The 14,478-nt window shown below is 42.7% G+C and overlaps 1 protein-coding gene across 15 annotated transcripts in view; it reads left to right on the top strand.

Annotated features, from left to right (window-relative positions):
• The window catches only part of SAP130 (Sin3A associated protein 130), an 88,018-nt gene extending 73,759 nt beyond the window's left edge, over window positions 1-14,259 (top strand). For all 15 annotated transcript variants that reach the window (XM_016949701.4, XM_024354789.3, XM_024354790.3 and 12 more), the window contains 6 exons: window positions 125-483; window positions 5,057-5,305; window positions 5,471-5,596; window positions 9,897-10,000; window positions 12,938-13,051; window positions 13,311-14,259. In XM_016949701.4, coding sequence (XP_016805190.1) covers window positions 125-483; window positions 5,057-5,305; window positions 5,471-5,596; window positions 9,897-10,000; window positions 12,938-13,051; window positions 13,311-13,469 — 1,111 coding nt within the window. In that variant the 3' untranslated portion in view covers window positions 13,470-14,259. The remainder of the gene's footprint in view (window positions 1-124; window positions 484-5,056; window positions 5,306-5,470; window positions 5,597-9,896; window positions 10,001-12,937; window positions 13,052-13,310) is intronic.
• Window positions 14,260-14,478: the final 219 nt, after the last annotated feature.

Here is a 14,478-nt window from a genome sequence, read left to right as displayed (position 1 = left end):
ATACAGTATAAATTGTGCAGTGTGCTGGACAGAAATAATTGGACAAATACTCATCCTCTGAGATGTTGTAGATGAAGGCAGTTTTTTTCTTATTTGCTACATGTGCTTTTCTTTTGTGTTTTAGTGCCAAACCCAAGTCTGAAATCCACGTGTCTATGGCCACTCCCGTCACTGTGTCCATGGAGACTGTATCCAATCAAAATAATGATCAGCCTACCATTGCCGTCCCTCCAACTGCCCAGCAGCCCCCACCGACCATTCCAACTATGATTGCAGCAGCCAGTCCCCCGTCACAACCAGCCGTTGCCCTTTCAACCATTCCTGGAGCGGTCCCCATCACTCCACCCATCACCACCATTGCAGCTGCACCACCTCCATCAGTCACTGTGGGTGGCAGTCTTTCCTCCGTCTTGGGCCCTCCCGTTCCTGAAATTAAAGTGAAAGAAGAAGTAGAACCAATGGATATCATGAGGCCAGTTTCTGGTAAGTCCGTCCATAGAATACTGTCCATTGGCAATTGCCTCTTCCCCTTCCCTAATTCTCCTCCAGCATCCAGATTCTTCTGTAACCCTCAGCCAAGACTCCCTGATAACCCATTTTAGATGTTGCATGTCATTAGTTTTTGATAAGTAGAAGAAAGCAGTAAACTCATTGTGAAAAGTAAAACTACTTTGCTTCCCTTTTGTAATAAAGTTTAATTTCTGGCCAAAATCATGAAAGAGATTAATATTTCCCCATGGATATCCTTCAACATAGTTTTCTTCCATGCCTAGTAGTATTAAGAAAGTAGTATTAAGAAAATACTACTATGTAAAAGGAGGCACAATATGGCTTTAGTACTATTTATTCCAAGTTTCATTGCCTTGTTATACAATCAAGTAAGATTTGTGTTGCTGAAAAACCTATATGTGATTAGTAAAATCTTAAAACAATTCATTTCTCCCTTTACCACTTCATCTTAACTCCAAACTTCCGGTTTGAGAAAGTCAAGTCACTTGAGAGGTTTTCTTTCTTTTTTTTTTTAATAATTTATGTGGAATTTTGTTTTTCCTACAAAAGTAACATATTCAGTATACAAACTGTGTGAAGTATAAACAAATCCAAAGAAGAAAGCAAGTTATTTGTGCTCTGGTACCCAGTATTACCTGCTATTTCAGTGAGAAGTCCTCCATTTCTTTCTCATGCTGTTTGCCCGATAGAGGTGTGATTGTGCTGTCTGTAGTTTTTTTAATCTACTGTTTATTTATTCATCTGTTTATTCTGCCATGAAATCTCTTTCTGTGGGTATATTTACCCTTGGCACTTTCTTCAAAAGATACCGTGAGTAATCCAGAAGGGAAAAATGAAGCACCCTCAGTTATGCTACTCACCTGCTCTTTTTCGCTGGTTCCCTTTACCTCTCTGTGCTAGGAAACTGCCTGTAATCCTACCTCAACCTGTAGAGGTCTATTCCAGGAATTGTTCTGGGCACTGACGATGCAACTTTGTGTAAGACAAATGCAGCTTTATCCTCTTAGGTCTTACATTCTAGCAAGGGAGACAAAAGCAAAAAGATGACTACATTATATATGTATGTATGTATGTATATATATATGTTTGGGTGATAAGTTCTATGGAGAAACAAAGCAGGGACAAAATATAAGGAAAGTTGTAGCCAGGGCTGGAATGTGTGTAAAGAGTTTTAGGAGAAAGCCTCACTGAGGAAGTGACCATTGAGTAGAGACATTAAAGAAATGCAGTTGCTGGCCATGAGGATATCCGGGGAAAGGGTATTCCAGGCCAGAGAGCAGTAAGTACAAAAATCTTGAGATAGGAGCATGCGTGATGTGCTCAAAATATAGCAAAGAACCAAAGGTCGCTGGAGCTAAGTAATAAGGGGAGTGGCAGGCAGCAGGATCAGATCATGGTTGAACAGGGCCCACAGGCTGTTGTAAAGGTTTTGGCTTTGCTGGGGTTGGCAGGGAGCTGTTGGAGCAGAGCAGGGAGTGTGAGCAGAGCAGTGCCAAGCACTCACTTAGGACTGAAGATAAACACTCTGGCTGCTGGGGAAAGAACAGACTCTGGGAACAGGGATGGAATCGGGGAGACCTGTCAAGCGGCTGTTGCATTAATTGCCAGGAACAATGAAGGCTCAACCAGGGTAGTAGTAGCGGAAGTGGTGTGAGGTGGTAGGATTCTGTTTATGTTTTTAAGGTAGAGCTAAGAGTGTTTAATGATTGGATGTTGAGTGTGAGAGAACAGTATCTGGGACAATTTCCAAGATTTTTGGCCTTAGCAACTGGAAGCCATAGAGTTGCCATTGGCTGAATTAGGAAAGCCTGCAGGAGGACCATGTTTTGTAGGGAAAGATTAGGAGTTTAGTTTTTGATAGGGTAAGTTTCAGATGTCTGTTAGACATTTCAAATGTAGACATCAAATAAATAGTTGGATCTATGAGGCTGGCTTTTGGAATAGAAAATGAAGTTGCAGATACAAATTTGGGAGTTGTCATTATATATATAAATTGTATTTAAAGTCATGAGCCTGGATGAGTCGTTCACATCACCTAGGGAATGAATGTTGATAAAGACAGAAGCAGTCCATGATCTAGTCTTAGGATGGTGTGCTATCATGAGATGGGGGAGGAAGTAAAGTCCAGCAAAGGAGGCTGAATGGAGGGAACACAGGGTAGGAATATCACTTATAGTATGTGGTGTCCTGGAAGTTGCAAGAACAAAAATATTTCAGAGAGGAGAGAATGATCAGGTGGATCACATGCTCTTGAGAGATCAAGGAAGATGAGGTCTGAGCAGTGACCTTTGGATTTGGCAAACAGAAGTCACAGAGGTCTTGAGAAAAGCAGTTTTTCTGTAATGATGGGGTAAAAGCATGACTGGGGGCAAGTTGAGGAGAAAGCCAGGAGAGATAGAGACATTATATATAAACAGCACGTTTGAGGCATTTGTTCTAAAGGAAGAGAAAAAAAGTGTTTGAAGTGACATGATGTCAAGAAGATTTTTTTTTTTTTTTTTTGTAAGTTGGAGTTGTGCTCTTTCGCCCAGGCTAGAGTGCAGTGGCGTGATCTTGGCTCACTGCAACCTCTGCCTTCTGGTTTCAAGCAATTCTCCTGCCTCAGCCTCCTGAGTAGCGGGGATTACAAGCACCTGCCACCACACCCAGCCAATTTTTATATTTTTAGTAGAGATGGGGTTTCACCATGTTGGCCAGGCTGGTCTCGAACTCCTGATCTTATGATCTGCCCGCCTCAGCCTCCCAAAGTGCTAGGGTTATGTGAGCCACCACACCTGGCCAAGAAGAAGATTTTTTTAAGATGGGACAAATAAGAGTTTTGTATGTTAATAGGAATGATCCAGTAGAGTGAGAAGAATTGATGATGCAGGAGAAAGTTGTGAATTCCTGGAGCACTGTTTGAGGAAGCGAGAGTGGGTGGGATTTGTGTGTAGCTGAAGAGTTTGGCCTTTGCTGAAAGCATGGAGAGAAGGAGAATATAGGGACACAGTGGAGATGGGGAGATAAGGTGGTGGGACTTGATGGACATGTTCTTGTGATTGCATCTATCTTTTTCTGTAAAATAGAAAGCAAGGCCATCCACTGAGAGTACAGATGGTGGAGGAGGCATCGAGTGTTTGAGGGAGAAGAAGGTGTGAAGTAGTCATCCCAAGAGAGACTGGACTTAACAGATAGGGTTGTCCAAGTGAGGCCAGTCAGCATGGTAGTGTGTCTCCCTCTGGCGACATTCAGTTGCATAGGTGCAGACTGGTTGGAGAATAGGATTTAACCTCTTGGCCTTTTGCTAAGTGAGCACAGTAAAGCAAGAAAAGGAAGGGACAATGAAGGAAGAAAAGGAATACAGTGATTATAGGGTTCAGACCTAGTGATGGGGGAGGATAGACATGAGAGGGGTGAGTGACTGCAGGAACATGGTCGGATGAACAGGTTCCTTGTAGGCCTAAGAAGTGCTGGAGGCTGAGTACCGAGGGGAGGAACCTAGAAAGAGAGTTGGATTTACCTAGGGAGTTGGATGCTAGAAATTCAGATTGGGTGTGAGGCAGTTTCTATTTAATGGTGACAGGAAAGTTTAGGGTATGACTGTTGGGAGTGGGCAGCAGAGTGGGTAGAGGAAAATAGGGCAAGTATGTGGTAGAGTGAAAATAAGAGTTAAGGTGAGCCCTTAACATGATTTTTAAATTCCTAGATGTATGATTCATACAAGCTCAAGCAAATGTTTACGTCCTCACAACACATGCTTTTTATCTGGAGGTAGCACACTGTGGTCGGTGAGAGTGCAAGCTCTGAAGCCAGACTGCCTCTGTCAATCCCAGCTTGCCCACTTCATACTTGTGTGACTTGTGCCATATTTTCTCATCTGTGAATTGGAGGATAATAATAATGCCTACTTATTCAGATGATTTTTACGATAATGAGTTAATAGGTTACCTGCTAGGCATTTATGTTTAAAAAGTGTGAAAAATAGTAGCTTAACTCATAAGGTCCTGTTATCTCCTTTGGAGCAAGTCCTGAGGCAAACAGTTCAGGGATGGTGTGTGGACTTCATCAAATTATTAGAAAGCCAGGCTCCTTCCACCTCTTTGCTCCACCACCCCTAAGATTTGACCTTCATGCTCTTGATTCAGGACAGCTGCTGATGCTGCAGCCATCTCATCTGAGTTCCAGGATCACAGAAAGAAGACAAGGAGATCACACCTGCTCTCTCTCTCCCTCCTGGAAATTTGCTAAAAGTGCTACAAAACACTTCTACTTCCATCTTAGATGACCACACCTGTAATGGAGGCTAGGAAGTACATTCTTTAGCTGAATATCATTGTGTCCTTGTCAAAGGACGTCCTGGAACTAAGGAAGATGAAGATATGGGCTATTAGGGAGGAGTTTGCAGCTTCTGCCACAGAGTGCTTAGCACAGTGCCAGACACATAGGAAGACAATAAATGTTGGTGCTCTGTGCTGTCTTCTTAATCGTCTTTGTTGGAAGGAAGGAAGTGAAACTTTCTGTTATCTTTGAGTTCTTACAGATATGTGTGCTCCTTTTCCTATGACAGCAGTTCCTCCGCTGGCTACCAACACTGTGTCTCCATCTCTTGCATTGCTGGCAAACAACTTGTCCATGCCTACAAGTGACCTACCACCTGGTGCCTCCCCAAGGAAAAAGCCTCGAAAGCAACAGCATGTGATCTCAACAGAAGAAGGTGACATGATGGAGACAAACAGCACTGATGATGAGAAGTCCACTGCCAAGAGTCTTCTGGTGAAGGCTGAGAAGCGCAAGTCTCCTCCCAAGGAGTATATTGGTAATGGTCACAGGCTGACTTGTGTTATGATGCTTCCCAATAAAGTCAGAGTCCAACCCAGAGGCTCGTTACATAGTCAGCCTCACTCATACCTCACTTACTGGAAATGAACTTTGAGGATTGTTGACAATGTTACTAAGTTGTTTAATGTCTTCTCTTTAATAGATGAGGAAGGTGTGAGATATGTCCCAGTGCGTCCAAGACCCCCCATTACTTTGCTTCGTCACTATCGGAACCCCTGGAAAGCTGCTTACCACCACTTTCAGAGGTACAGTGACGTCCGGGTCAAAGGTTAGTTTCCCCAGAAACACTTGATATTAATGCATGAAATTGGTGTAAACTTAATTAAAATAGAAGAGAAAAACAGAACCATAATTTTCCGGTTTCAAAAAAACCATAAATTTTTGTTACAAAATCTTGAGGCTTTAGTGTTTAAGTATATCCTGTAGAATATAAAACCTAGAAAATTACCCTTTGCCCTAGCAAGCTGTGTGTATTTATTGGAATCGCAGTTTAATGGTTAAGTGACAGCCTTGGTTTTTGTAAAACCCACATGTTAACAGCTCCCAAAGTACTGATAGAGGATACCTGTGGCTTCCAGAGTCATTGTGGAAGAGCTGTACTGGGTTACTGTGTAACACAGTTCTCAGTCCACAGTAGTTCCTAAGATGCTAAAAATACGCATGCATTGTAAGCATTTCTGCCAAAAGATCTTTTGTTTAACAAATACACAACGCTCTTGGAGTGGTCTAAGGTAAGCCCTCAATGAATGTTCTGTTGTTCTGGTGGAACCTGAGAATAACATTTTAATAAACCCACATATGATTGAAAATGCTGATAGTACTTTGCAAATACCTGCAAATATTTCTACGGATGGACTTTAAGTGCCATTAATCTCAAATATAATATATGTACAAAGAAATGTGAGCCTCTAGATAATTGGTCACATTTCCCATTCTCTTACATAAATCCCATTTGGAAACTGCTATAAGGGTTTTCTTGAAGGCTCAAGATGAGTCTAACTTGGATGGAGTACTGACTAATTAAGCAGAGGTGGACATGCTAACAGTTCAGTCTCTGAATGGAATTACAGAGGCGGCTACATTTCCCAGCTTTTCTTCCTCACAAGTGTACTCTGAGGTTTGGAAAGAAGGTGAGATTTCCAGAGGTCAAGGAGTGTTGCCTTTTAGTGGAAGTAGGATATGAACCACTAAACATCTCTTCATGCCACAAGAATTCCATAGAAAAAATATTTAGGAATTTGCCTGGTAGCATTTCAAGCCACACTACAAGAGTCTAAATGCTTATTGGGACTCGCTCTTCAAAAACTATCTCAAGAAAGATAACTTGACAGCTGAAAGGTTTATGATCCCTAAATCTTCTGTTTCAATATATTCATACTAACCTCCTTTACACAGTGCCTCTTGACTATGAAACTTTAGTGCAGCTATTTTGCCTCACCTATAAAATAACATATAAATTATATATATATATATAAATACATCAAGATAGACTAAAACTCACAGGAGGCCAGGCACGGTGATTCACGCCTGTAATCCCAGCACTTTGTGAGGCCGAGGCGGGCGGATCACTGGAGGTCAGGAGTTCAAAATCAGCCTGGCCAACATGGTAAAACCCTGTCTCTACTAAAAACACAAAAAAATTAGCCAGGCATGATGGCGGGTGCCTGTAATCCCAGCTACTCAGGAGGCTGAGGCAGGAGAATCTCTTGAACCCGGGAGGCAAAGGTTGCAGTGAGCCAAGATCGCACCACCGCTACCACACTCCATCCTGGGTGACCGAGCAAGACTCTGTCTCAAAAAAAAAAAAAAAAAAAAAAAACTCACAGGAAAGAAAAGAGAAACAAAAAAGAAGTACAGAAAACACATAGTAATGTGGCAGACCTAAGCCTTACATACTAGTTATTGTCATAAATGTAAATAGTCTAAACATACCAATTAAACACAGATTGGCAGAATCAGTGAAAAAACACAGTCCAACTATGTGCTGTGTACAAGAAACTCACTTTGAATGCAGTGGCATAGGTAGATTGACAGTAAAAGACTGGAAAAATACATACAAGCCAGGTGCGGTGACTCACGCCTGTAATCCCAGCACTTTGGGAGGCCAAGATGGCTGGATCACCTGAGGTCAGGAGTTCGAGACCAGCTTGGCCAACATGGTGAAACCTCATCCCTACTGAAAATATAAAAATTAGCCAGGCATGGTGGTACACACCTGTAATTTCAACTATTCAGGAGGCTGAGGCAGGAGAATTGCGTGAATCCCCGGGAAGTGGAGGTTTGCAGTAAGCCGAGATCATGCTACTGCTCTTCAGCCTAGGTGACAGAGCGAGACTCTGTCTCAAAACACACACACACAGACACACACAATACAAAATTAATTCACACAATATGAAATTAATTTACAGAAAAGCAGGAGTGGCTATATTAATGTCACATAGAGTAAAATTCTGAGGAAAGAAAATTGCTAGAGACACAGAGGGATATTACATACTGATAAGATAATCGGCTGACCAGGTAATGATCCATTTTTCTGCAGTGTCTTTTAAAATATAGGCAAGGACATTCCAAATTTATTTTATGAAGCCAATATTTTCATGCTATCAACACCAGACAGAGTGTACAAATACAGAAAATGACAGATCAATATTCCTCATGAATATAGATGTAAAAATGCATTAATAAAATATTAGCAAATCAGATCCAGCAGTATATACCTTGACCAAGTAGAATTTTTTCTTGCTGTGCAAAGCTGGTTCAACATTTGAAAACCAAAGTAATCCACCATATTAACTGGCCTTATTAATTTCCTAGGGTTGCCATAACAAAGTACTGTGAACTGGGTGGCATAAAACAGTACAAATTATTCTCTCATGGTTCTGGGGGCTAGAAGTCCAGAATAAAGGTCTGATAGGATCATGTTCTCTGTGAAAGCGGTAGAGGGAGAATCCTTCCTTGTCTCTTTGGTTTCTTGTGATTGCCAGCAATCTTTGGTGTTCCTGGCTTGCACCTGCACCACTCCAGTCCCTGCCTCCATCTTCAAATGGCATTCTTCTCTGTGTCTCTCTGCCTCTCCCATCCTCCTTTCTCTCTCTCTCTCCTTCTCTCCCCTTCCTTTTCTCTCTCTCTCTCTACTTCTCTGTCTCCCTCCCTCCTTGTATGGACACCAGTCATTGGATTTACAGCTCACCTTAATCTAGTATGACTTCTTAACCAAATTACCTTTTTTGTTTGTTTTTTCTTGTGACGGAGTCTCGCTCTGTCCCCCAGGCTGGAGTACAATGGTGCGATCTTAGCTCACTGCAACCTCCGCCTCCTGGGTTTAAGCAATTCTCCTGCCTCAGCCTCCTGAGTAGCTGGGATTATAGGCGCCCACCACCACACCCGGCTAATTTTTTGTATTTTTAGTAGAGACAGGGTTTCACCATGTTGGCCAGGCTGGTCTCGAACTCCTGACCTCAAGTGATCCACCTGCCTCGGCCTCCCAAAGTGCTGGGATTACAGGTGTGAGCCACTGCGGTCAGACTACATTACATTCTAATATAGTTATAGTCACAGGTACCAAGGATCTTCAACATGTCTTTTGGGGGGAAAACCATTCAACCCACAACAAAAGCTAAAGAAGAAAAATCACATGATTGTATCAATCAATATAGAAAATTTGACAAAATTAAACACCTTTTCGTGATAAACAGTGTTCAAAAACAGAAAAAGAAGGGTTCTTCCTTGATTTGATAAAGTTGTTCTGCCCTTGGAAAGGCTCCCCCAGCTGTCTTATGCTTTGTTCTTTCCTTCAAACCAGCCTGCACATAGTCTAGGCTATATCTTCATTAGTTCCACAAATCTCCCCCAATTCCCTTTGCCACAGCCTCCACTGTTATGGGGAGCACCTTTAGGTTTGAACTTCTTCACACTCTTGCAAATGGACTCACTTCCTTCAGGGAGAAATTAGAAGGTATCTGTTTTACAGCCCACTTCTTCCGGCAAAATGTTTGAGCCAGGGCCTTAGAGATGGGGGAGGCCCTGGCTTGACATGTGGCAAGCTTCTCTCTGAGTGACAGCCCTGCTTTAGGAGGTAGCACTTAGTGGAGGTAAAGGAGGGGAGTAAGCAGCCTGGTGTCCTCTTGGCTTGCCTCTCCTAGATGAAACCATTACCTCAAATAAAAAAGTTCTTATGGCCGGGTACGGCGGCTCATGCCTATAATCCCAACACTTTGGGAGGCCAAGGCAGGCAAATTGCTTGAGCCCAGGAGTTCAAGACCAACCTGGGCAACATAGCAAGACCTCATCTCTACAAAAAATACAAAAGTGAGCCCAGCATGATGGCACACACCTGTAGTCCCAGCTACTTGGGAGGCCGAAGTGGGAGAATCATTTGAGCCTAGGAGGCAGGGGTTGCAGTGACCTGAGATTGTACCACTGCACTTCAGCCTGGGTGACAGCCAGACACTGTCTCAAAAAAAAAAAAAAAATTCTTGTTAAAATAATGGCATTTACACTGCTCGAACACAAATCATTTACCTTTTTAAACACTGAAATACATGTATTTTTATTTTTTATGGTTCCAGAGGAGAAGAAAGCTATGCTGCAGGAAATAGCTAATCAGAAAGGAGTATCCTGTCGTGCTCAAGGCTGGAAAGTCCACCTCTGTGCCGCCCAGTTACTACAGCTGGTAGGTGGAGTTCTAGCAGTTGTTCATCATGCTGAAGAGAGGAGAAGACACTGCAGATAGCTGAGTTCAAGGAACTTTTTAAAAGTAACTCTGAAGCATTCCCAGCTAACATGGGTTATGATAGAATTTTTATGTGTGCTATGTAATATCACACTGTGTCAGTTACATGTGATTAAAATTGAAATATATCTAAGTTCTGGTATCCAGATCCAAAATATATGGAACAACTGTGGTGTAAGACCTAAATTTAAGATTCAGTGTTATGTGATATTGTGACATCTGAAATAGGGGGAGCCTCAAACGGCCTAACCGAGAGTCCCTCCTCCCAACTCTGCTCCCTCAGATGAAGTCTCCTAGGCAAACAACCCTTCATACCACAGGGACCAGGCACACAATTCCTGCTCCTTGCTGAGTAGTAGGCTCCAGTTCCCTGCCAGCTTCCAGTATTCCAATTTCCAATGTTACTCAGATAAGCCAGTCACACACATCATCATTCAGAGACCGGGGCATACCTCTCCCTCTCTCCTGTTCTTTTTTTTTTTTTTTTTTTTTTTTGAGACAAGGTCTTGCTCTGTTACCCAGGTTGGAGTGCAGTGGCACGACCATGGCTTACTATAGCCATGATCAACCTGCTGGGCTTAAGTTAATCCTCTCACCTCAGCACCCCCAAACAGCTGGGACTGCAGGTGTGAGCCACTGCACACAGCTGATTTTTTAAAAATTTTTTGTAGAGGCCAGGCACGGTGGCTCACATCTGTAATCCCAGCACTTTGGGAGGCCGAGGTGGGCAGATCACGAGGTCAGGAGTTCGAGACCATGGCCAACATGGTGAAACCCCTGTCTCTACTAAAAATACAAAAATAAGCTGGGCGTGGTGGCAGGCGCCTGTAATGCCAGCTACTCGGGAGGCTGAGGCAGGAGAATTGCTAGAAACCAGAAGGTGGAGGTTGCAGCGAGCAGAGATCATGCCACTGCACTCAAGCCTGGGCGAAAGAGCAAAACTCCCTCTCGGGAAAAAAAAAAGAATTGTAGAGACAGGGTCTCACTATGTTGCCCAGGCTGTACTGTGTCTTAATTTTTAACAAGTATAAAAAGTTAAAAAAATTTTTTAATAGAACATAAGGGGCCAGGTTCAGTGGCTCAGGCCTGTGATCCCAGTACTTTGGAAGGCTGGGGCAAGAGGATTGCTTGGGCCCAGGAGTTTGAGGCCCACCTGGACAACATAGTGGGACCCTGTCTCTACAAAAAAAAGTGTTTTAATTAGCCGGGTGTAGTGGTGCACACCCCCTAGTCCCAGCTACCTGGGAAGCTGAGGTGGGAGGAACTCTTGAGCCCGGAAGACCAAGGCTGCCCTTAGCCATGATCGCACCACTGCACTCCATCCTGGATAACAGAGTAAGACACTCTCAAAAAAAAAGGAAGAAAACAAAGTTTATAGAATAAAGATACAAAGAAAGAAAATATTTTTTGTAACCGCCCAACAGTATCCACATTTGTCCAACAATGTGTTTTAAGCTAAGTTTTATTGCAAAGGAGTCAAAAAGTTTAAAACAATTTAAAAGTTTATAAAGTAAAAAGAGTATGCTATGGTTAATTTGTTATTGAAGAAAGAAGAATATTTTTAATAGATTTAGTGTAGCCTAAGGGCACAGTGCTTATAAAGCCTACAGTAGTGTACAGTGATGTCTTAGACCGTCACATTCACTCCCTGCTCACCCACTGACTCACACAGAGCAACTTAACAGTCCTGGTAGACTGCATTCATGTAAGTGCTCTTTACCATTTTTAATCTGTCATGCCATATTTTTACTGTACCTTTTCTATGTATAGATATGTTTAGATACACAAATACTTAACACTGTGTTTCAGTTTCCCGCACTATTCCTTGCAGTAACATGGTGTACATGTTTGTAGCCTAGGAGCAGTAGGCTCTATCATATAGTCTAAATATGTGGTAGTTCATAACATCTAGGTTTGTGTAAGTACATTCTGTGATGGTCACACAACAATAAAATTTCCTAAAGACATTTCTCAGAACGTATCCCTGTCATTAAGCAGAGCATGACTGTATTTGTGACTCATAAACTGCTGTTAATCTTATCTGTCCAGTGTTGGATCTTATATGTTTGGCCATTTCTATAACCCTAGGGCAAGAATCCCTCCTTCACCAGCAGGTGAAGAGGAGGCAACAACCTCATAAAGTTTTTCCTTTTCAGTAGCAGTGACCTGAAGAACATTGTCTGTTGTCAATATCTAAAAAAATGTAGTGCCTTGGCTACTTCTGACTTAGCAGAAATCACTTCTATGAAACTTGGAGACTTGTGTTTCAGAAGAATTGTGGATTCAAGGCAGTATTCAAAAGTTATCCTTGAAGATAGGCTCTGAACTATGGCAAATTATAATGTAAATCTTTGTTGATCAGTTTCCTTTACTGTTTTTATTTTATTTATTTATTTATTTATTTATTTATTTATTTATTTATTTTTTAGATGGAATTTCGCTCTTGTTGCCCAGGCTGGAGTGCAATGGCGGGATCTCAGCTCACTGCAACCTCTGCCTCCCGGGTTCAAGCGATTCTCCTGCCTCAGCCTCCCGAGTAACTGGGATTACAGGCATGCGCCACCACGCCCAGCTAATTTTGTATTTTTAATAGAGATGGCGTTTCACCTTGTTGGTCAGGCTGGTCTCAAACTCTGGACCTCAGGTGATCCACCCGCCTCGACCTCCCAAAGTGCTGGGATTATAGGCGTGAGCCACCGCGCCCAGCCCCTTTACTGTTTTTAAACCTTAGTATCTTAGTCCTTAGGAGAAAGGACGTTGTCACCCAAACAACTCTTAGACAGTTTACAAAGGTGATTGAAGGTGGGTTCATTTGCCTCGGGTTGACATAGAAAAATATTTCCGAGCTTATGATATCCTCCCTTTTGTGTGTTGCAGACGAATCTAGAACATGATGTCTATGAAAGACTTACCAACCTGCAGGAAGGGATTATCCCAAAGAAAAAAGCAGCAACAGATGATGATCTCCACCGAATAAACGAACTGATACAGGTTTGAGTGCGCCCCTTCCCTTCTGATCATCCACTTTATGAAGTTGCTTTCTGTAAAGCCCTACTTCTCCCGTTTCCCCCCGTCTCCCTCATATCTTCAGTAAAAACATATGTGCTTCAGCCTGCACTCCTGAGAAACAAGAAGACATTTTCTCTGTTGTGGAAGCCTCAACATGGCCTCTGCCCAAAGGCAAGCAGTTTTTTAAAAGCTGTACTATCCTCATGGTCACTGATTGATGATGCAATGTCTTCTGTTTCAGGGAAATATGCAGAGGTGTAAACTTGTGATGGATCAAATCAGTGAAGCCAGAGACTCCATGCTTAAGGTTTTAGATCATAAAGACCGTGTCCTGAAGCTGCTTAACAAGAACGGGACTGTCAAAAAAGTGTCCAAATTGAAGCGAAAGGAAAAAGTCTAGACCCAGAACAATCAGGAGATTGGAAGCAAATTTATGAAGAATGATGGTGGGGGTGGGGGGAGGGTTTTGGTTTTTTCCAAAGTGGAACATTGAAATAAAGGAAGTGTTCCTTAGTTCCCGTGTGAAAGCAGAGGAACCCATGACATCCAAGGGCATGAAAGGATCAGAGCTGACTGGACATAGTGAGCTGCCTTCTTGCGTTCGGGTGCACCCCTGTTAAACCTGATCTGTGTCATAAGTGACTCCGGATGCATCAGTGTCCACCAGTTGGAAGCAATGACAAGGATGGCTGGCTGGTGTTTTTCAGCCTTCCAGTTTATAGACTGTATTTATCTAGTGGATTCCTGCAGGCCCCATACTGAGCCTGGACTGAAAGTATCCACTCGGACCATCTGTTATCTTTCTACACTGAAAATAAAACCTCTTCCACCCACCCCATTCGGTTCTTCTGCCTGACCTTCAAATGCCCATGTTGGCCTTTTACAGCAGTGCCACGGCACCAAGCGAGCTGCCACATCTCACACTCTAAAGGGTTTGAACTATTAGTTCTTGTCATTTTTTAAAAAAAACCATTCCCAAGTGAAATTGTTATATCGTCTGTCTTGCGTGTGTCAGAACTGGGTTTTTGTGGAGGTTCAGAGCAGGCAACACCATAAGTTGCTCTCAGATCCTTGTTGTGAAGTACATTCTTGGTTATCTGTACTTCTGTAGCTGGTGTGATGCTGTTAATTGTATGTACCACACATCTCCAGACGTTAATAAAGGACTCAAAGAGGTTTTTGTACTTGCACAGTTTGCATCTTTTTGTAAAGTGAATCAGTGCCATACTGACCCTCACTGAAATGTTTACCCTGCTTCAGTTTTTCACACATTGTTGGGAGCCTACTTTGTTTGTTGAAGTTATGCTGTTCGCATAGAGTTCCTCTTAGAGGGTAGTCTAAATATGCTACAGTGGTGAAACCTGTTGGATCTCGGCTCCCTTAAATACGAGCCTGTATTGTGGCCCAGT

Source organism: Pan troglodytes, chromosome 13 (assembly GCF_028858775.2).
Source record: "Pan troglodytes isolate AG18354 chromosome 13, NHGRI_mPanTro3-v2.0_pri, whole genome shotgun sequence".
Taxonomy (NCBI): domain Eukaryota; kingdom Metazoa; phylum Chordata; class Mammalia; order Primates; family Hominidae; genus Pan; species Pan troglodytes.
Note: the sequence above shows the minus strand (reverse complement) of the source record. Positions and strands in the feature narration are given on the sequence as shown.